The sequence below is a fragment of the Pelodiscus sinensis genome, chromosome 2, assembly GCF_049634645.1.
Source record: "Pelodiscus sinensis isolate JC-2024 chromosome 2, ASM4963464v1, whole genome shotgun sequence".
In the NCBI taxonomy this organism is placed as follows: domain Eukaryota; kingdom Metazoa; phylum Chordata; order Testudines; family Trionychidae; genus Pelodiscus; species Pelodiscus sinensis.
The window spans coordinates 202,140,364-202,164,456 of NC_134712.1; the positions used below are offsets into that span (position 1 = coordinate 202,140,364).

Consider the following 24,093-nt stretch of genomic DNA (forward strand, 5'->3'; position numbering starts at 1 on the left):
CAACCTGATGTTTCCCTGCTAAAACACTATGTGTGTGTCGAGGGGAAGGATGCCTGAATTTTGGCTCAGAACTAATTGCTTTTGAAGCCTTACTATACATCTGTTTGGGAGAAAAAAATATGCATCTGAATTTGGCTCTTACAACTTTTGTTTACGCTCCTATTTCCCCTTTATTTTTTATATCTACATTTTTTGTACAGATCTCCTGCTCTTTCAGGTAAATGTGGTTATTTCACAATAGTTTTCCCCTTCCTTATTTTAGGTTCACCTTCCTGGATGGCTAATGTGTATTTCAATCTCCCCTCTTTCCACTTGTGCAATTCCCTTTCATTTTCTGTTCTTTCATCGACCATCCTGGCAACAACGCTTAATATTTTCTGGAGGTGTACTTATAATGTTACCCTTTGTGCTCCAAATACTCTGTTTCCGAACCTCTTACATTCTTTTCCAACCATTTTATAACTAGAGTCTTAACCTATCATACTACTATAGATAAGAGCTAAATACTGTTGCTGAGGCTGAAAGGATTTCAGTAGAAACTATTCTGTCTTTAAAATGTATTTTGTTGTCCTTTCTCTGAAAAAAAAATTGCACAGAAAATGTCTTAAAAATAATGACTACACATAATAGCATAAACCCTTAAGGAAAATATACGATACACCTGTCCTGCTATTGATGTTAACAAAGAGATATACTGGCAATCTTTTCTTTCTACCTCATGCATCTTTTTGTGTACTTCAAGATATTAAATCTCTCTGACGTTAAATTTATCTCAGAATAAACTCCCCAAAAGCCTCTGTTTAAATGTATTTCATATTTGTTGTTGAAATTCATACATTTTCCACATGCATTTTAAACAATTTCAAGGTTATTTCTAACAGATTCAATTATCATGAACAACAGGCTAAACGACAGAGGTTGGTTGTTTAGATTCTTTTAGACCCATGAAAATATAATATTGATCCAGTTCAAGGAAAAAAGCCATGCCTTTCAAAATGGCAGGTGAACTAGGGATCACTCAGGTAAATTAAGAGGAGTGGAGAGTGGAGTTATGAAGGGCTAAGTAATATAGTCAATTGCTAACATTTATACTGGTTTCATGAACAACAAGCACAAACTAAACATAGTTACTGTATAACCTTTGGCATTTAGAGGCCATATTCCCTTGTCCCTGCAGTATTATTACCACGCAACACCAATAGGGTGCTGGCCTTGGGCACAAAGAAGGAAAAAGGAAACTTGGATTAAGAACAGAACAAATGAGGGAAATTATTAAATTAACATTAAGCTTTCTCATTATTCTATTCCAGGGAGCACATAAATTGAATAGCTATCATTCCTCCCAGGGGTATGCATGCCTCCAGATGCATGCCTCATGGGAGAGAACAATAACCTTTGATTGTAAAAACATAATTTAGAAAATTGGCATTTTGAAAGAATTCATTTTGTACTTGGTCTTGTCTCATTTTGATAATACACAGTCTCAATACCAGAAGGAATGTGCTATCATGAGAATGAACCATCCTGCATTTCAAACATCCTCATCAACAAAGGGCCTGAATTCTTGAAGCTCTTGTCATGTTTGTACACTTCCGGAAGCAGTTAAGTGCTTTATAATCAGGAGACACAAAACAAGTTACTGCAGATGCATCAGCTATGTTCAGATGATAATGCCAAAGTAGCCTTAAAGTAATGTACAATACTGCATTGCTGACAAAAACAAAAGTATTGCTTATCATATGCTATATATGAATTAAGCATTAATGCCTCTACTGCCACACCATATCAAGGATGCTGCCATTTTTTCAGGTGTTTTTAAACACATGCATTCCAAAGCGGATATAATCAGGGACATTTTGTTTAATCAATAATGTACACAACCACTGGGTTCACAACAAGCTTTTTAATTTGGGAAAAGATGATGGATATTTTTGCAGTAAATTTCACTGTCTCCCAGAGCAACGACCTATAGTCAACATGTGACAGATCTACAGGTACATTATCCTCATTCTTCTTTCTTATATTGCCTTCAAAAGCTACACTGAGCCTAATACTGCCCTTTGTTACATCTGTGCAACATACTAGCTTCAAGGGGGCTCACTAGGTGTAAGGGGAGAATTTAGCATGCATGTTTTAGGGGTTTACTGAGAGTATGTTAAAAAACTAAAGCTTCCAATTGTGTCTTTGCACAGAGAATTACAACACACAGTGGCAAGTAACTGAATAGGAGATGTTTCTATTGTGGTTAATGAGTTTTCACTAGAAGGGTCAATACTGGAGGAGCTATGTATGTGAGATATGTTCATGCTGAACACAGAGCTCGATAGTGCCTGCCCCTAAAAATAGAACCTGGATGTCCCTTGTTGTCATTGTCAACCGAAATCTTGTGTTCCCTGTGACATGATGTGTTAATTTGGACCCCTTTCTCTGCCTGAGCAGAAGAGAGCACTACCCTAAGGCATCTCTTTTTGGTTGAAGTGGTACAGATAAAAAGGATGTTGCATCTGTTACAAGCACACATTTTAAACGATATCATCACCCCTTAGCAGGCTGTTATCATGTTGTTTTGGCAGCAGGAAGGAATCTGTGGTTTTTCTTGAATGTTGCTCTTCTTTATTTAAACTACTAGAAATAACCCAAAAATGACAGAATGCTCTGTCTATAAATAATCATTCCGGTGTAGAGTTATATTAGGAGGTAACTCAGATGGCATGATAACGCCTAACAGGCTAAACTTAGACCTGTAATGCCATAAGATGAAAATAACTAGGCTAAGAATAACTGACCCATTGGAGCCAGCCTGCTAAAGAGATCCACAATATAGGACATGTTAGATTTTCATCTATTTAACTATAAGCTGTCATCTTCTTATCCCAGAATGCATTTGAGTTGTTCTGGGTTTTTAAACTACAGAAACCATACTAGTTTATATTGAGTTACAATGTAATGCCATTTGAAATTTCACATGGAAAATACACACATACTCATAGGGGTTGCATACAACATAGTCATTCTGCCTTCTCACAGTTTTTACTTTGTTTGCAAACACTGCATAAGAGAAAGGGAGAAAATAGTTAGCGAGGAAATGGAAGTCTGATTAAAGCTATGACCATGCAAATTGCATACTGAATGGAACAAATACTCTCCTCACACTCGCTGCATGAAATCAATGGATTCATACATGGTAGGGGTCTCAAATGCTTCGCCCATAAATCACCTGCAGTAGGAGTGATTGCACAATCCAGCCTAGTAGTACCAGTGGGCCATGTGTGTGTTGGAACCATTCCACATGCATTGCTCCCCCGCCACAACTCCGCCCCACCCTCTCTCCCTCATGGCACCCTGACCACTGAGGGATGCAGCCTAAGGAATCACCAGGAGGGCCTGGTGCCACATGGTAGCAATGTTTGCCCCCCCCCATACACCCCACCAGTACTCCTGGGCTGAACTGAACAATTGCTCTAGCTGGGGGTGGCCTGTGGGCCCGGGGTTTGAGACCCCTGATACATAGATATAAATTAGGACAGAATCTGGTTTATACCATCTGCATTTTATTGCAATACATACCAATCAATGAAGCAGAGCTGAAGATTTGAATATATGGGGCTCAAATAATATAAGGCAAAAAATAATTTAAAATTATCATGCACTATGCACAACAGAAAGTTGTTGTTGGTATCAGCATGTACCTGCAATTCAGCCAAGTAGCAGCTGTAGTAGTTTCTATGCCAAGCATTCGGATATCAGGAGACTAGCTTTAAAGTTTTTTTTAAAAAAACATTGCATATTGGATTGTTTTTATCTGATATCTATTTTTGTGCCTTTAAGAGTTCGTATCTTCACACATTTCTCCATAAATGGGGAGAACTAGAACTTCAGTAAAAGCTGAGCTTCTCATGTAATCTTAGAAATCAATGAGCTAAAGTTTAAGAAAAACACCAAATATCACTAGACAGATGATGGAATGAGAACTGGCCAATTCCATGCCCTCTTTTAGGAATGTTAAAACAGTGTCACTCAGAATGGGGCCAATAGCGCAGGTGCTCTTTGGTCCCCATGGCTGTTCACTCAGCTCACTGTAGTATCTATGTCCAACCCTGCAACTCTACAGCAAGCAGAACTTCCACTGAAGTCAATGAGAGCAAGAGAACCCATAGTACAGTATTTTGACTCTTCTTATTCCACTAATGGTGATGGCAGGCCTCAGAATTTCAATAGCTGTGACCCTGAACAGAACCTATTTTCTACCTTTGAATCTGTGAGAGAGAAATGGATTCCCTTAAGTAGCAACATGCTCACATTCTGCAGGGTTTAAAGAGTTTCTGGGTTTCATATGTACAGCAGCAAAATATTTTCTCTTTCTTGGAACGTGCTTAGTGCTCAGCTCTTCCGAGAGCTCTAAGGGAAGCCAAAAAATACAAGTTCAGGGAAACATCCAATGTCAAATCTCTCACAACAATGTTTTAATAGCCACAATGCCATTGCCTCAAGATAACAAGATCCCAACAGCCCCTTACCAATGAAAAATCCTATGTAGTATCTAATTGAAATGGGCAAATCACGTTTTCCATGAATATTAGAGTAAATCTTCAAAAGAATTGGATTCAGCCATCTTTATGATTGTTTTGCAGTTGCTTTGCAAGTACATTTGAAGCAACCAAGTTTTATAGCGAGAGAGGTGGATTTCAAAGTCATACCTGGTAGTATTTGCAGTTGACCATTGAAATTCACATGCTTATTCAACCACAGGACAGAAACAACAAATCTGATTTTCTCTACCATTCACATCTATGCAACTCAACTTGATTCTTTATCAAACCTGGCTCTCAGTAGTCTAACTGCCACTACACTGGACAGGGAGCCACACCCAGTAGGTGTGTGGATTATATTCTAGATGACGAAACGTGTCTGGAGTGTCCGAAACACAGTTGAAACCTTGGATGAGCCTTCATTTGTAATGCCGACAAGTGGAACTGAACCTCGAATCTCTGGAGCTTAGTGCATGAGCCTCTACGCTGGAGCACATAAGATACAGCCAGGAGGCTAGATCCAGCTTGCCAAGCCTTTCAATTCAGCCCACAGCCCACCCCACTGGACCCAAGGCAGGGAGCAGCCCTCAAAGTGGCTGGCTGTTCCATATGCCTCTTTGCACCAGAGGATCAGGGGGAAACTTCATGCACTGTGAACCCTCTCCTTCACCCAAACTCCCTTTCAGACCCCCACACTTTCTCCAGCATCCCAATCCCCTACCCCAAGCTCCCTTCTGCACCCGTCCTCTGTCACAGACCCCACTCTCCTTCCACAGAAAAGTGCATCCCTTGACCACTTACCAACATTTTGGAGTGGTGCTCCCATTAGAAATTATTGCCCACCATGGCTCTACAGCTTAAGCGAACAGCCAACTGGCTCTCAGCTCAGGCTGAAGAACACTCATTCTTTTGCTCTGGAAGTGGTTATAAGTGCCACTAAATAGGACAGTGAACCACACCCAGTAGGTGTGTGGGTTACATAAGCACAACACAACAGTAGAGGCTGGGAAGAGAATAATTCTTTATTCAAATAAAAATGCAGGTAGAATGTATGGAGGCTGAATGCAGGAATCCATGTTGGAATATGGCCAGGAAAGCAGAACGAACCTCCTTCCCTTCTTTAAAAAATGGTAAAAAATATTTAATGACCAAAAGGATTCATGACCTTGAGCTTACTTCTGAAAGCCACGTATTGTCAGTCCCCACAGCATGGTAAACCTACATCTTTTCTGTACACAAAAGCCAAGTTCATCACTGGTTAAACTCAATTTAATCCAATTATTATTGTTCAGTGGAAATTATTTGCCTTGCTCTAAAAAAGCTTATTAGTTTTTCACATCAATTATTATTGTTCTGGCCACAAAATTTCCCTTGCACTTTTGTCGGGAAAACTGAAAAGAGAGAGAGAGAGAGAGAGAGAGAGAGAGAGAAAGAGAAAGAGAAAGAGAAAGAGAAAGAGAAAGAGAGAGAGAGAGAAAGAAAGAAAGAAAGAAAGAAAGAAAGAAAGAAAGAAAGAAAGAAAGAAAGAAAGAAAGAAAGAAAGAAAGAAAGAAAGAAAGAAAGAAAGAAAGAAAGAAAGAAAGAAAAAAACCATGCATTAACATAAAACAGTACAGTCTTTTTCAAGATTGCGGACATTCTTATTTTCTAACATAGGGTGTAGGTGTCTGTAATTACATAGCTTCTCGACTTGATGCATATCTGGATTGTCCCATTCATGATTAGACTTTTGATTGGTACCTATCCAGATCATCCCATTCATAATATGATTTGCAAACTGAGATGAAGGCAGGCAAGCAAAGCAGTAATTAAGGGAATACCAGAAGTGCTGTTTCACATGACAGGAGTATTTCATATGCCTGATATTCTTAGAAATTCCTCAGACAGTTTGGTTAGCAAATACATATCAGATGCCCATTGGGAACTGTCTGCTTTGGGGTTGACTCCATCTATCTTAAAATTAGAGCTAAGGAATGTGTGCAGAGTAAATTTGGAGATCTGTAAGTCTAAAAATCCATTAAGTGAGTGCTACATTTGTGTTAATTCCTAGATTTCTGAAGGATTAAGGATGCACAGTGTAAATATTTAGAGGTCTATTCTCTTATGATAAATATATATAGCGCATTAACAGGAATGGAAGTTACATACGTCTAAATGAGAAAACAGACCACGAGGCTATTAATGAACATACAAAAACCATTTAGCCACACTAACACAGTCATATAGCACCCTCGTCGCCTGAGAGGCAACTACTCTTCCCTATAAGCAGTTGTGGAAGTTCTGCTGACACCATTGTGTTTCACTGGTTCTTTTCCAGTTCAAAAATATTCATTGTCTTTTATTAGATTGTATCTATTGTTGTGACATTTTCTATAATTCAGTAACAAATCCACCAATTTATGGAAAGTGCCATGTTCCAAATTTTAGGGCTGATCCTGCAAATTCCTGAAGTCAAAGAAGTGGAGGTCACATAACTGCAACACTGGGGCCCTTAATCTCATATGAAGTGGATTAAACTCTAGACTACATAAAATATCAACTAGTTGTATTTTATTTGTGTATTTTAAAGGTCAGTATAAATATTGAAGAATATTTTTTCTTCACCTGGGAAATAGTCTTTTGTCTCTCAAGGAATAAAGAAAGTTATTATTGTATCTATTGCTTCAGATGTTTTACATGTTATATGGATCTAACAATACCAGATAAAAATAAAATGTTACCTGACATTTTTTACTCCAAGAAAGGAAAAGAGCTGTAATCTCCAAGACAAGTGCAAGCTTTTTGGGGGGTTCCCAATCAGATAACTGCTGCTGTTGTACTGATGAGTAATTCAAGGCAGCATGATGGATTATGCACTCACTTTTCACCTCAATAAGACTGGGTTCAAATTTGGATTTTTTTTTTTCAAATTAAAAAGAAAAGAGTGAGTCCCTAATCTGATCTCAGGGTCATGTTGGTGTCTATTACAAAACCACCAGTCAACTATTAATCCACAAACAGTAAGCCAGTGACTATAACGATCGGTCTATGCTTAGGTGGCTTGACAGAGCTGTGAAAAAGCTTGACAGAATCTTCAGTGTCTAGCCAAGCTCTAAGCCAATGTTCAGCCTTTTACACTTGCAAACAAATTTACCCCCAGATTTTTTTTAAACAAGAAATCTGGCACCAGTGGTATAAAACCTATTCCCAAAATATAATGATACAGCCTTATGAATTCTTGAAAAAGAGACCAAAAACTGAATCACAGAAGGAGAAGAAAAGTTTCATAACAGAGTAGTACCAGTCTAAAGTTCTCTCTTCCAGTACATTATCATGGCCTGAGATTGCATTTAAACAATTTTTCAGTCTTTTATCACCAAGGGCGCCATTTTGGGAGGGTAGGTGGGCAGCAGCTGTGCGCTCTGGGGTGTGGCTGGCTTTTCATCCCCTGGACTATCAGGGAGTGAGGGGAAAGTTCTTGCATTCTGTGCATGCCTCTCACACCTGCCTGGTGAAGGGAGCTCACCGGCCAGGTGTGAGAGGCATACACAGAATGCAAGAACTTTCCACTCACTCCCTTAGCATTCAAGTAACAGGATGAAAAGCAAGCCGCGTCCCAGAGTGCTCAGCTACTACCCCCCTTACCCTCCCGAAATGCTGCCCTTGTTCATCACATCCCTAAATCTATAATTATTTCTAGGTTGCCTGAGTTTTCTGCTGTACTGTTCAGACAGGACATGTGTAAGCTTTGTCTGAAAAGGCAGGCATTCCCAGTTGACAAACTCTCACAATGCAGCCATTTATTTTAATATCTGAAATCATTATTCTACTCTTCAGTTCCACCCCAGTATGAAACAAATACAACTCTAAGCTTATCGCTAGCCACAGAACAGGAAAGGGAGCAGATATCAAATATATATTCTAATCATAGACGGTTCAACAGGTGGACCAAGGGTATGACCATTAGAACAGGCATGTTGTGAACTAGCAAAAGGGTTCTTTCAGACATACTCATACTTCGGAAAGTGGGAAGCACTGCCAAGTTCTGTGACCATTTCAGGGGTTAGACTGAAGTCGATGTGAGCAATTCACAGCATATTTCACAGGCAGGCCTGATGCAAAGCCAACTTTACAAACTAATAAAGAAGAACCAGAAACAAGCGCAGATAACATTGTGTCCCAAAACATAATGAAGTGAAGTAATGTAAAACTAAAGTCAAACCTCACAGTGTTAACTAGAGAGAGGCCAACTTTGACTTGTGCTCTGGGTTCTTTTACTAAGTCATCTGGTTAAACTCCTGCTACTTAATTTAGTGCATCAATTGTGAAGTCTAAAACACAGATATCATAGAAACTAGAAAATAGTAGGTCTTCAAAATTGGGAGATAATTTCTATTATTCTGTAATTGGTGCTTTAAAACACCTGCTTTAAAAACACATCCAACTTACATTTTCAGTGAGTCATCACATCTGTCTGGCAGAGCCAAGGTCCCCAAATACATTTAAAGGTACAAACAGGTTTAAAGTAAAGTAATATATTTAAAGTAACATGAGCTCTATGTAAAAAAAGACACAGATTTACTTCAGACTATTCAAAAATGAAAATACTCCGAAAACAAAAAAAGACTTCTACAGAAACTTCTTTGTCTGTAAACTTGAGAAAAAGAAACTTATGAATAGACCTATTCCTGCTTACAAAATTATACATGAAAGAAATGACTAAATTGGTTGTATGATTTGCAGCCTGCTGTTAAAGTCTTGTTTGATGGACTCTCATTCTGACTGAGCCTGCGATAATCACAAGCCCCCATTTTGCCATCACAGAACGAGAGGGGAAAAAAACCACACTGCATTTTACTTGCTAGTTTTCTTACTGCTTGGAAGCAACAAGCTTAAAAGAAAACCACAGCAGCAGCAAATGTCCAAATAAAAATGTTGTAGTAGATATAATAATTTAACAAGAAGCTGAATAAAATAACTTGAAATAGAACCAATTTTTTAAAGCACAAGTGCTTTACTGTGACAGTTTGTATTATCTGAGAAAAACACCCTCCAGACAGAGAAATCCTAGTTACTGAACTGCCTCTTACCTGAGCTGATCATACTGTGCATTCTTTGCTGAGCAAAGAGCTGTTCCCGTCCAGAAACTCCATCTGAGGAAAAACACGATTCGCTCTCGTAAATTGTCTGCAGCATATTCCAATCAGTCTGTACTTCAGCTACACGAAAGATTCATCACTGTGCCATACAGGGCAGCAGGAACGACCCTCTCTACTCCTACCTCTTTCACAGAGGGTGGCAGAAATAATGAACTTTGGTAATTAACAACATTTAAGCACCTGAATAAATATTTATTTTAAAAACAAAACAAAATGACAATCCATTTTTACTCTGCCCCAGGCTGCTGCAAAAAATAGGAAGGACTCAGTGGACTATGCACCTCTGAGTTGGAACAGTGGTGTTCTGGAAGCCAAGAGCAGGTGGATGAAGAAATGTATTTGTGGTTCAGGCTTTCTTGTGGGGCGATGGGGGGAGGGGAAAATAAAGCCACTTAAAAAAATATAAATCCAAATAAGCACCGTTTCCAGGGACTTCAGCCCCTAAGGCTTAGTTTCAATTACCCTCAGCCTTGACAAGTGTTTCTGTCCCTGTGCCCTCCTTTCTCTCGCTGCTCTCTATCTCCCTCGCTCTGTCTCTCTCTGTGCAAAGTTGGCTGAAGCGACTGATAATTCATTTGCATATGAATCAACAACAGTGTGGCCCATAGGCATCAGAAATAGAACAATGGCTAGCCTGAGCCAAAAATAGGTCAAGCATGGCCGAGTGATTGGAGCCTGCATTAATGCACTTAAAAATACCACAGCAAACACAGCTGTCCAGTCCTCTGTCTTTCAAACTGCAATTCTCTTGCCAATCCTGAAAAGTAATTAACCCTTTCCCACTCTCAAACCTATTTGTGCACAAATTAGGTCTGTGAGCAGCTTTTCAAGCAAAGAAATACAAAGACGGATATAAATTAAAATTCTAGATTTATATTTGACTTCTTTCTTTCTCCTCCTATCCTCCCCATGGGTATTTTGTGAAAAGAGAACAAAATGAGAAAGGCTCTCCATTGGTTCTAAAATAATACTGGAAGCTTTTGCTCATAATGTGGTTTCTGCCTCACCCACGCACAGCAATCCTGGCATTCTATTTTTGTTGCCTGTTTCTCTGGCTACGCTGCAGTTGGCTGTAGAATCTTGCTGCTGTCTTTTAGTTTCAGGACATACAGTAGGCTCAAAAAGTAGTGGCTTCTGAAACCAACCAGACTGAGGGGGGGCATATTAATGAGGGATCCATTTTTCCACTGACATTATAAGCAATGTGTTAATTTTAAGATGATTCATATAGTACTAATGTCACTTTTCAACTGCAGCACTGCATATTAGAGATGCACTGTTCTATTGGTTTATTAGAATTTGGGCAAGCCCTGAATTAGCCTGCCTCTCTCACAGCTTCAGCACTAGACAATTTTACTGTAGTTCACGGAGTTTAAAAGGCAACATGGACTCAAAATAGCAGCTTTCAGACTTTCATAGCAATGCTAAAACTATGTGTGTCTTGAAAGCTGCCGAGTGACGCAATCCCAAATCTAGCTCTTGCCAGCTCTTTTCTCCCCATACTCCCAAGAACTGTTTATGTGTATTTCAAATAGCAGGTATATCTGCAGATTGCATTTGCCAATTAAGTACAAAAGTCATTATATTTGTACACACAGAAATTGATACATAAATCAATGTTACGGATGCTGCACTTTTTTTTTCTGTTGGTTCTGTATTGCTATATAGAGTTTGCTATGTATGCAACTAGAGCAAATAACCAGACCATGTCAGCTTTCAATCACCATATGAACAGTATAAACTAAGCACAAACCTCTCAAAGATATAAGTGTATTAGAGAATTCCAGTTCTGAGAAGGGGAACGCAACCACAGTAGGTTAGTAATTACCCTAGAAAGTCAAATAAAGCAGCACATGCACATGTTCAATTGTCCTTATGAGACTAAATTAATCTCTAAAACATTTCAACCATATCTTTTTTCTCTTTTAGAGTATATCTGCACTACATGCTTATTTTTTTAAAGCTATTTTGGAACAAAAACTCCAAAAGAACTTATTTTGAAATAGCGCATCTACACTGCAAACGCCATCGAAATAGCACAGAGCTATTTTGAAATAGATTGGAGCCTGAATCACCTTTAAGGCCCCTGAAAGCACTTCAGGCAGGGCATCAGGATAGCAGTCATTTCCTATAGCTGCTGCCTGAGGCTGAGGCTCCTGCTTAAAGGGACCCGCATATACAGCCGTGTCTCAAGCACTTCACCTTTGCCTACTTCCTTGAGAGACAGCAAAACTTTTCTCACTGTCTGTTCTGGTTGCTCCCTGCAGACACCACAGCACTCCCAGCCATGAAGCCGGACTTGCTGAAAAGCAGTCGCCAGCCCTTAGACCTGCTGCCACACCTCCTGGTGCAGTTACTGCAGGCTGCTCACATGGCTCTGCAGGAACAGGATCTGCCGCTCCTTGAGGGGCATCTCTTCACCTCTCTCCATGTGCTGCTCATACGGCACAGCTCCTGCTGCCCTCCACTACACACCGTGCACTGCTGCTTCTGGCAACAAGACACAAGTTCCGACTGGCACAATGTGGTGGGATGACCAGCAATGGCTCCAGAATTCCCACATGTTGAAGGACATCTTCCTGGAGCTGTATGAGTGGCTCCCCCTTGCCCTCCGGCGATGGGACACCCACATGCAACCTCCCATCCCCTTCCAGAAGCAGGTCACCATCACCCTTTGGAAGTCTTCACAGATGGACTGTTGGGGCCCTGCTCATGAAGGCATGGCGCTCTCGGGCTACTGCCCCAGGAGAGTGGTGAACTGATGGAATGGGGTTCCCTAGGAAGCTCTCTCCCTGGAAGGTTTGTCAGTCCCGCATTCACAAAGCCCTGCCAAGGATGGCATAATTTGGGTTTGGTCCTGGTATGCGGGAAGGAGGGGTTGGGCTCAGGGCATTTCTGAGGCCTCTGGCAGCCCTGTATTTCTCTGTTTGTCTCCTTCTATGGGTGGTGAGGGCCATCAACACCATGCTGCTGTGCAGGGTCATCATCCTGGGCAAAGTTGACCCCATTGTCGCTGGCTTAGGGAAGGCACATGATGCCCACATCTTCCACAGCTCCAGCATCTACCAGAAGATGCACACTGGCACCGTTTTTCCCCGACGGCATCATCAGGGTTGGGGTCATGGACATACCCATGTGCATCATGGGGGACATAGCCTACCCTCTGCTCCCTTGGCTTATGAAGCCCTACACTGGACACCTTGACCAAAACAAATAGCGTTTCAACAGCAGGCTCAGCAGGGCCCGCGCTGTTGTGGAGGGCGCCTTCAGCCATCTCAAAGGGAGGTTCTGCTGTCTGCTCACCTGGCTGGACCTTGGAGAGCAGAACGTCCCCCAAGTGATGGCGGCATGCTGTGTCCTCCACAGTACTTGTGAAAATAAGGGGAGACGTTTCTGCCAGGGTGGAGGCCAGAGGCCAAGCAGTTTGCCAGGGGCTTTGAGCAGCCTCGCACTGCTATCATCTGGCAAGCCGATCAGGAGACTGTGCTCATCTGAGAGGCCCTAAAGGAGAGTTTCAGGCAAGGATGCCCGTGAGACTCTCCCCCAGGCCTCTCTCCCAGGCCTCTCCATGAGGGTCCTCTGCAGTGGCCCAGTGTGCTTTCTCTCCCCCTCTCCTCCCAATAAAATAAACAAGACTTTTTTGTTTTGGAACAATAAACGCTGTAATTTTTAATTGGGGTAAATATAACTGCGGAGGGACTGTGGAAAGAACCTGGAAGAGGGAGGAGGGATCTGCAAGGGTGAGGAGAGACTCAGGGATGGGGCTGGGAGTGGTGCTTGCCTTGGGTGGTATCCGTGGGAGGATAAGGGAAGAAGCCAGAAGGGTGGGGGCAGGAGCAGGGACAGGAGCAGGTGTGGGGGGACTTGGGAAGTAGCGGGTGTGGAGTGGAGGCTGCTGTACCACTCAGTCGCGGCATCTAGGTAGTTGGCAGCAGCACTGTATGCTGCACACACTCGTGTTCCGTGGGGATAGCTCCTGTCAGGTGGTACAGCGCAGCTGCAGGTCAGCATGGTGCTTCTCCGGATCTGCATCCAACCTTTGGTCCTGCTGCTCCAGAGACTGCTGTTGGGGACGGAGGCAGGCTATGTGTTCCTGCATGAGGTCCTTGCGTGGTTGGCGGTGCCTGCGGATCTCACAGGGTTTGGGTCTAGCTGTGAAAAACAAAGAAAAGGTCAATCATCCCAGGAGACACTGCATGAAGCCTACACCTCATCTCTGAGCCAACACCAAAAGGTCTTGGGTCTGACAAAGGTGATGTGCTTTGGAGCAAAGCCATCTGAGGCCTGGACAGTGGGCACTTTCCTTCATGGACACAGACATCCCAGGGGGGAACCTTGCTACCCCCATGCTCCACGGACCAGCAGGCATGGGAAGGTGCATAACAAGCCAGGAGCCCGTGGGTGAGAGGGTGGCAACAGGGTGGCTTTGCTTATCTTTTGACTGTGCACAAGCCGGGTCCAGCAGTGATGGTGTCCCACAGGGAAAGGACTTGTATCCCTGCCCTCTGGAGGAGAGGGGGGAAGGGTGTTGGGGGAGGTATGTGTGAGTGGCAAACGCCGCTTGCCAGGAAGGGTGCTACTAAGGTCCCCTCCACTTCCTGCCCCTCCCAGCAGGCTCTCCTGACAGGGGTTCAGTATCCTCCACCTCGCCACGCTTGCCCGGGAGTGGATGCTACTGTGAGAGTGCAGGCGGGACTCTACACAACGTGCGGCACAGCAGTGTGTGTGAGTGAGTTCATGATCCGAGCCTCCTTAGTGGTGGCTTGTGGTGGAAAGGTGTCCCATTGTGGGGTTGGGAGTAAGGCAAGACTGTGCAGGAATCCTGTGAGCAGAAGCGCAAGTTTCTAGTGTAGCATTGTGGCTGTATGCTCTGGACTGAAACGCCACGTGCACAGACTGCTGTGTGATCCCAGGCCGAGAAGGCCACGTGAGAAGCATGCAGCCCCTCGCCACCTGCTGCCTCCCCCCGTATGTGTCTAGGGACAATAATGGAGCTCACCTGATGGGCGTTCCCCGGTTTAATCCAACCCCTAGGAGTGGGAGATGGTTCCAGGAACAGAATGAACTTCTGGTTGGTGGGCCTTGTGTTGGTGCTGGCCACCTCCTCCTGCTCTTGCACCTTATCTTCCTCTTTGTCCAAAGCCACACCCTCCAGGAGGCTGATGATGGGCATCTCCAGCCCAGAGTCCACAACAAGAGAGGTGACACAGGACTCCTCGTTTTTTGTGTAAATACAAAGTAACACGGCTACTCTACTGGAGGTATAAACTTACTAAGCTGAAGTATGGATTCACTTCTGCTCTTCAGCCAAGTGTAGAGATCTGAATTGTTTCTTACTGAACTGACAGGATAGACCTAGTTTCTTTCAGAACAGACAATTCTATGTATCCGCATTTGTCATGTTGATTCTGTCTAAGGACCATTATAGTTGTAACCAAGTATTTACACTAGCATTGTTCTACATATTTAAATTGCAGTGCCCTATGGGAACCATCATGTAGTTCCCCGCAGAGCTCCCAGAAGTGGATTCTGGGAGATTTATGTAGGCCAAGGTGCACTGAGGGTCAGCAGTAGGAGACCTACTGGAACGTCTGCATGCTGCATCCAAAGTCTAGCTACCACTCTGGTCAAACTTGCTGTAGGGTCTACACTAGGTTTTATTGTGGATTCTATATCACAAGAATATATATTATAAGAATCTGCCTGAGGATCACCATCAACCATACTGAAATACTGATTTTTCATTCCACCCTGGTACCCCCATAATCATTAAGAGTTTGCATGATTTGGGGCATACAAAATCCAGGCAGAGTAATTCTAATTAAGTGAAAAACATGTATTTAACATTTACAATATAAATCAAGAATAATAATATTTAAATAATAGAGTACATGAGAATGGGAATCGGAGAATAGCCTGGACCTCAATTATAATTTTATACAGTGACTCTCATTTTTAATGTAAAAATGATTCAACACAAATATGTCTAAATCTGTCAACAAAAGAATAACTGTAACGAAATACTTCATTATGGAATCATAAATGTTTACTTGTGTTCTCTCTCATTTAAATTACAGTTGAGCGTTTAAATATGCGTACTACTTGTCGTCGCTATTTTCATCTGCAAATACTAACACTGATTTTTTCAGATCATTGCAATGCTCCACACCTCCTTGGCTGCATTCGATATGGTTGACACTGTTCCATCCACATCTCGTAGACATACAGGGCTCATCACTCTCACAGTATTTGCAAACGGCGACTTGAAACTGTCACTGTACATCCATCAGTTCTCCACTGGTGCAATCACTATTGCCTCTGGATCTAAAACACATTTCTACACACACGCTTGAAGATGTGCTCGTTTTACATTTTACTTGCAATGCTTCAGCTCTTAGCGAACTGAGATTTGATGTTGGTATTTGCCATTTTTCGCTTCCCATAATTTCTGCCATGCTTCTGATCTGGTGGCACAATTTGATTGTTCATAGCACGCAGCCATGAATTTCAATGATATCAGGCACTGCTGCACTGCAGACGGAGGGAAAATCCAGCAGAGGGAGGGAACATTTGCCAAGGTCAAAATAGGAAATGACAGTATCACCTGAGAATGCATGGGCAGTGAACAGTCATTGTACAATATTTTCATGTTGCTTTAAAGGAGCATGGATATCTATTACAGTTTTCTTTACTACAGGGGTGGGCAAATACCATCTGCGGACCAGATCCGTTTCACCAGGATTAGCTCCTGGCAGGTCCGCACAGCTATATTTACGTGCACACCTGCAGGTACGGGTGATCACAGCCCTATTGGCCATGGAGCACCATTGCTGGCCAATGGAAGCTGCGAGAAGTGGTGTTCCAGTCCACACCACTTCCCACTGCTCCCATTGGCCTGGGAGCTGTGATTGCTGGTACCTGTGACCATGAAGATAAATATAGCAGTAGTGGCCAGCCAAGGGCTATCCTTGGTGAACTGCCACTGTGTCATTGCCTACCCCTGCTTTAGTAGTTGGGGTTCCAAAATCACTTAAGATGATAGACTCTGTTCAAGATAACGGTGCAAATAGTGTCAAGACAAATAGTGTCATCAAGATCAAGACAAATAGTGTCATCTGACAATAAAGATTATTTCTAAGAGATTATGTTTTGCAATCATCACTGTTGTGCAAGGATGTTCTTTGCTTCCTCATGAGAGGTAGCCATGTCATTTTTATTGATCACAATATATCTCTGGTTTATTTCAGCTGGGGTGTTATTGCTGCCTAGTTTGTGCTTCACTGCATGTAGCCAGTTAGGCCTCCCGTAGGTGTTCCTCCACCTCGGGGTCAGTGGGCAGCCACTCTGTCCCACTACAGCGGGGACTAGACAAATCCCCAAGTCAGCAGTCCAAGCCCGGATCTCAGGTGAGCAACAACAAAGAAAGGCCAGTCAGTAGTCCAGTACCCCGGCCTGAGCTCCGGGTGGGCAAGAGGCAAACAGATCAGAGCCTGGCCTTGCTTCAGGGCAGGCAATAGGCAAACTACCACTGATAGTCCAGAATCCCCGGCCGGGGCTTGGGACAGGCACTAAGCAATACAGTCAGTTGGGAAGCCCTGGCCCTAGGTCAGGGCAGGCCAACAAATGCTACAGTTAGCTCAGGATCCCCAGCCCTGGTGCGGGGCGGGGCAGCCAGCAAACACAGTTCAGGCTCCAGGCCCTGCTTCAGAGCAGGGCAGCAAACAATACACAGCTATAAACAGTAGTTCATGAGCCCAAGCCTTGTTTCAGGCAGGGCAGCAAACAAACAGTAAGGGGGCAAGCCCTAGGTCAGGGCGGGGCTGCAAATAACAGTTATCACAATTCAGCATACCTTGGCCCTGGTTCAGAGTGAGCCAGCAAACAAACAATACAGTTTAGTAGTTTAGAAGCCCTGGCCTTGGTTCAGGTAGGGCAGCCAGCAACACAGTCAGGGTATGTCTACACTACAATGTTAGTTCGAACTAACGGACGTTAGTTCGAACTAACATTCATAGCCGCTACACTAGCACTCCGCTAGTTCGAATTTGAATCGAACTAGCGGAGCGCTTAGTTCGAACTAGGAAAACCTCATTTTATGAGGATTAAGCCTAGTTCGAACTTACTAGTTCGAATTAAGGGGTGTGTAGCCCCTTAATTCGAACTAGTGGGAGGCTAGCCCTCCCCAGGTTTCCCTGGTGGCCACTCTGGCCAACACCAGGGAAACTCGTCTGCCCCCCTCCTGGTCCCGGACCCCTTAAAGGGCCACGGGCTGCTATGGTGCCTGTGCCAGGTGCAAGCCTGCCAGCACCCAGCCAGCAGACCCTGAACCTGGCACGGCACAGAGCCACCCACCCGATGTCCCCCAGCCCACCCCCTCTTCCCGGGACCAGGCTGGCGGCTCCCGGGAGCTTGCCCTGGACCGCAAGAGGCGGGCACCTTCCTGGGCTAGTGCAGACATCGTGGACCTCGTCCACGATCTCCGCACTAGGCACAGGAAAGTGGCCACAGGAGCAGGTGTGCATGAAAATCAAGGGGGTCCAGTGAGACCCCCGACCCTGAGCTTACAATGGCCGTCCTGGGTCAGACCAAAGGTCCATCTAGCCCAGTAGCCTGTCTGCCGACAGCGGCCAAGCCTAGGGAGCCTGGAGGGGATGGACCGAAGACAGTGACCAAGCCATTTGTCTCATGCCATCCCTCTCCAGCCTTCCACAAACTTTGGGCAGGGACACCACTCCTACCCCCTGGGTAAGACTACTCTATGGACCCAACCTCCATGACTTGATCTCACTTCCCTTTAAACTCTGTTCTAGTTGTAGCCTTGACAGCCTCCTGCAGCAAGGAGTTCCACAGGTTAACTATTTGCTTTGTCAAGAACAACTGTCTCTTACTAGTTTGAAGCCTGCTACCCATTCCTTTCCTTTGCTGTCCTCTAGTCCTTCTTTATGGGAACTCAGGAAGAACTTTTCTGAATGCACCCTCTCCACCCAACCCCTGCTTTTAGAGACCTCTATCCTGTCCCCGCTCCATCTCCTCTTTTCTAAGCTCAACAGTCCCAGTCTCTGTAGCCTCTCTTCATCTGGGACCTGTTCCCAACCCCTGATCATGTTAGTTGCCCTCCCCTCTCCCAGCCTTTCTCTTCCCCTCTCCCACCTCCTTTTCCCAGTCTCCCCCAGTTTTGTTCAATAAAGACAGAGTCAATGTTGGAAGAAACGTTATCTTTATTTTATACATCAATAAGAAGAGGGGCTAGGGAAGGGTAAGTGGAAGGAGGTGAGGGAGGAATGGGGTACGAGCCCCCGATGGGGAGGACTGGGCTGGCTCTGAGGGCTTCTGGGGGTGGAAGCTCTCCTGCAGCCCCCCGATTGCCCCCTCTCCCCAGATGGCAGCCTGCGGCAAGTGCAGCCGGGCTGATGGCCGAGTGCTGTGATGTGCCCAGTGTGGGTACTCCGGGCAATCCAAGCCAGGACTGCTTTGAAAGCGGGGCACCCCTTAGAACTGTCTGTCCGGGGTGGGGGTCGGGTCCCTTTAAGCGCAGCCCTCGGCTAGCCTGAGACAGCAGCTCCACGCTCTAAGTCCTCCTCTGATGCCCTGCCGGCACTGCTTCCGGCCATCCTTAAGCCCTGTTCACGGTCCACTCAATGTGGACTTGCTAGTTCGAATTAGCAAAACGCTAATTCAAACTAGTTTTTAGTTCTAGATGCGTTAGTTCGAATTAGCTTAGTTCGAATTAACTAATTCGAACTAAGTTAGTTTGAATTAACGTTGTAGTGTAGACGTACCCTCAGTCTATAAGTTCAGGCATCCAGGCTTTGTTTCAGGCAGGGGCAGCAAACACACAGTAAGATGCCTGATGCTAGATTAGGGCGGGGCAGCAACTAACATAGGTACAACAGTTTAGCCATTGGTTAGCAGGTGGGTTGTCTCCTACGTCAGGAGGAGTTCAGGCAGAGAGGGGGAAACTTCCACCCAGTAGGTGGGTGGTCGGGGGGGGGGATGCAGGCCTGCCTACTCCACTGCATCCCAGCCCGGGCTCCTAATAGTAGCAGCGCGGTCTGCTGCTGGGTCACCGGGGGCTTCAGCCTGAAACACGCTGACCTGAGGCATATAACAGTCCTCACTATTCCCTGGGCTGCTTCCCTTCTCCCCTTCAGCGTGTCCCTGGGTGTCAGGCCAGTCTCTTGATTTCAGGATTGTTAGGTCCAGCTAGGATGCAGGGGGTCCAGGCCAGTCCTCGACTGCTTGCAGGTCCAGCAGTCCTAGCTGGTCCCCCGGTGCAGGCAGTCAGGCCGGTTCTCGGGATCAGGCAATGCTGTAGGTCTTGGTCAAACCTCCGCCTCCCAGGCAGGGAGCGCAGGGCAGACCTCTGGTCCTTCCGGAGGCTGGGGACAGACTGAGTACTCAGGCTGGGCTTTTATAGCTTTGGCCCCACCTCCTGGCTTCCTGTCAGAGGACTGGGCAGGGTTAGGCTTGGCCCAAAAAGGCTCCCAGAGGGGTTCCTCTGCCTCTGGGTCAGTGGGCAGCCACTGCGCCCCACTACATTGCACAACACTGCACAACTTTACTGCACAATACAATGGTGACATTTCTTGTCTTGAATGAGTTATGTATGAATGATTCCAATCAACTGTATCTTATTTTCAGTTACTAAGAAAAACTTTTGGTGGAGGAAACTGTGTAATTGTACTCAACTAGTGCACTCTTCTTGCTTCTGTAATTCTCCTAAACCTTTTGCTGAAGTCTTTGTACCTGTCAAAGACCACTTACACTTCACCTACCTGTTGGCTTGTGTTCAACGTAAACTCTGAAACTGGTCATAAGTTCTTGATTACACTACCTGCTATCTAGGGGTATGTCTACACTACAGCGCTAATTCAAACTAACTTAGTTCGAATTAATTAATTCAAACTAAGCTAATTCGAACTAACGGATCCAGACTAAAAAACTAGTTCGAATTAGCGTTTTGCTAATTCGAACTAGCATGTCCACATTAAGTGGACCCTGAACCGGGGTTAAGGATGGCTGGAAGCAGTGCCGGCAGGGCATCAGATGAGGACTTAGAGCGTGGAGCTGCTGCCTCAGGCTAGCCGAGGGCTGTGCTTAAAGGGACCCGACCCCCACCCCAGACAGATAGTTCTCAGGGGTGCCCCGCTTGCAAAGCAGTCCTGGCTTGGAGTGCCCGGAGTGCCCACATTGGGCACATCACAGCACTCGGCCATCAGACCGGCTGCACTTGCTGCAGGCTGCCATCTGGGGAGAGGGGGCAATTGGGGGGCTGCAGGAGAGCTTCCACCCCCAGAAGCCCACAGAGTCCTCCCCATCGGGGGCTCATATCCCATTCCTCCCTCACCTCCTTCCACTTACCCTTCCCTAGCCCCCCTTCCTGATGTACAAAATAAAGAAAACGTGTGGTCAAAAATAGAATCCCTCTTTATTGAACAAAACTCGGGGAGACTGGGAAAAGGAGGTGGGAGAGGGGAAGAGAGAGAGTGGGATAGGGGAGGGCAACTAAAATGATAAGAGGTTTGGAACAGGTCCCATATGAAGAGAGGCTAAAGAGACTGGGACTTTTCAGGTTAGAAAAGAGGAGACTGAGGGGGGATAGGATAGAGGTCTATAAAAGCATGAGTGGGGTGGAGAGGGTGCATACAGAAAAGTTCTTCATTAGTTCCCATAAAGAAGGACTAGAGGACACCAAAGAAAAGGAATGGGTAGCAGGCTTCAAACTAGTAACAGAAAGTTGTTCTTCACAAAGCTAAGAGTCAACCTGTGGAACTCCTTGCTGCAGGAGGCTGTCAAGGCTACAACTAGAACAGAGTTTAAAGAGAAGTGAGATAAAGTCATGGAGGTTGGGTCCATGGAGTGGTATTAGCCAGGGGGTAGGAGTGGTGTCCCTGCCCAAAGTTTGTGGAAGGCTGGAGAGGGATGGCACGAGACAAATGGCTTGGTCACTGTCTTCGGTCCATCCCCTCCAGGCTCCCTAGGTTTGGCCGCTGTCGGCAGACATGCTACTGGGCTAGATGGACCTTTGGTCTGACCCAGGACGGCCATTGTAAGCTCAGGGCTCAGGGTCAGGGGTCTCAGTGGACCACCTTGATTTTCATGCACACCTGCTCCTGGGTGGCCAGGCTGGCAGCTCTCCTGCCCTAGATGGCCACTTTCCTGTGCCTAGTGCGGAGATCGTGGACGAGGTCCACGATGTCCGCACTAGCCCAGGAAGCTGCCCGCCTCTTGCGGTCCAGGGCAAGCTCCCGGGAGCCGCCAGCCTGGTCCCGGGAAGAGGGGGTGGGCTGGAGGACATCGGGTGGGTGGCTCTGTGCCGTGCCAGGTGCAGGGTCTGCTGGCTGGGTGCTGGCAGGCTTGCACCTGGCACGGGCACCATAGCCAGCCCGTGGCCCTTTAAGGGGTCCGGGACCAGGAGGGGGGCAGACGAGCTTTCCTGGTGTTGGCCAGAGTGGCCACCAGGGAAACCTGGGGAGGGCTAGCCTCCCACTAGTTCGAATTAAGGGGCTACACACCCCTTAATTCGAACTAGTAAGTTCGAACTAGGCTTAGTCCTCGTACAATGAGGTTTACCTAGTTCGAACTAAGCGCTCCGCTAGTTCGAATTAAGTTCGAACTAGCGGAGCGCTAGTGTAGCGCCTATCAAAGTTAACTCGAACTAACATGCGTTAGTTCGAATTAACTTTGTAGTGTAGACATACTCTAGTATATTACCCAATCATCAATAACTATGCAGGTGACTTCATATGACATATGTCTAGCTGGCAACTCTGCCAGCAGCTTCTTCTTTAGGTTAGACATAGCCGGGTAATCCTTATGTCACCAAAGCCAGTGAACATTGAAATGGACACAGGAGCCTGACATTCATCCCTGATAATTGGCTCTTTTCTATCTTGAATAGATAAGGTTAGTGTTACTGGCTGGATAACAGAAATGCCTTAAGAGTTGCCCCCTCCACGTACTGATGAAGCCACAGGAGCCTGCCTTCCTACCTTCTGGGAGATGGTGACAAATTTGTATATGAACGTCAATTCTGCACACTCTCTCTGTAGTATTGACCTTCATATGCAAATTTGACATCATCTCCCTTGCCGTGAACAAAGACTTGAACTAGTTAACATATTATAATACCAGCTTTCCTTACATTCAACACTCTATAGACATTAAAAGCTAAGTATAGGACACTTCCAATCTACTCAATTAGCCTAATTACCACCAAGACTACAACTGACAAATATTTTTTTTCTCCCTCTACCTTCTTATTTTGAGCCCCCCCCCCCCTTTTTTCTCCACTCAAAGTCTAAGGAGCCACAGGACTACTAGGTTTCTAGGAAAAAATAGATATGTTTTTGCAATGAGATAACTTAGACGCACAAGCTATGAGGTTATAATGTCCTACCACAGACAGGGGAATTGCTGTTTTATCTTAATGTTGCTGGTCGAAGTAAATCCCTGAGGACTGTACAATGTGTTGGTTGTCACGTATAAAAACACACCTGTTTACTAGGGTAGACATGGCCTTAGTGTGTGCTCGTGCATTTCTTGAGTCCTCCTTACTATTGCCCCTGTTGGTGCCAGGATTCATGGTGGGCACTACTGTCACAGTAAGTCAAGAAACAAATATTGTATCATTAAGAAAATGTGCCTTGAAAAATCTTTGTTTGGAATCAGTGAGGGAGTCTTCTCTGTCTTGGGGGATGTGTGAACATGCCCAAAAGATGCCCATTGTTCTATCTTTGTTTAGACTCATTTGGGTAGCAAAATTGGGTACAACCCTGACTAAAAATAAATATGTACATACTGGCAACATGGCTGAAGACCACTGAAGCAAAAAACCAAGTGCGATGAAATTGGCACAGATCTGCAAATGTTGTCTGTCACAGCATAGATAGTAGGGCTTCTTCTAAAAATAGCATCGTTATACTTTACAATTCATTTGCCTACCATCCATGGTCCATTTCTTTCTCTACTTTCAAGTTGTATACATAAAAAAAGACTGCTTTTATATTTCACAGCTATTATCAGCAATATGATCAGAGGGCCAGATTTATTTGGTCAAATTAAGTTATCCAATATTCGTTGGACACATTTCACATGACAAACTCTAATTAAAGATTAATCTTTAATTCCTGGAGAGTTGCCGACCTATCAAATGTAAATAAAATGCTGTATTTAAACCTTTGAATACTGTCTCAGTCTTTATAGGAGTATGTATCCACACATCAAGGATAAAAATCTAATTCTCCCCCACATTGCACAGTACATGTTCATATACATACACTATGCAAACCATGCATTTTAGCCACTGGCCTCCCAAGACCCTGAAGTTCCTACAGAGCTACATGAAATAATAGGGTATGAAGGCCTAGATTTAGCACAATACAGGCAGTCACCGGGTTACGTACAAGATAGGGACTGTAGGTTTG

General features: G+C 44.8%; 1 protein-coding gene across 10 annotated transcripts in view; it reads right to left on the reverse strand.

Moving 5' to 3' along the window:
* HDAC9 (histone deacetylase 9) overlaps positions 1-24,093 on the reverse strand; it is a 705,078-nt gene that overhangs the window by 380,890 nt on the left and 300,095 nt on the right. For 7 of the 10 annotated variants that reach the window (XM_075922250.1, XM_075922246.1, XM_075922249.1 and 4 more), the window contains one exon: positions 9,599-9,661. The exons of the other annotated variants lie outside the window; for them this stretch is intronic. In XM_075922250.1, coding sequence (XP_075778365.1) covers positions 9,599-9,661 — 63 coding nt within the window. The remainder of the gene's footprint in view (positions 1-9,598; positions 9,662-24,093) is intronic. 10 annotated transcript variants of the gene reach the window in all.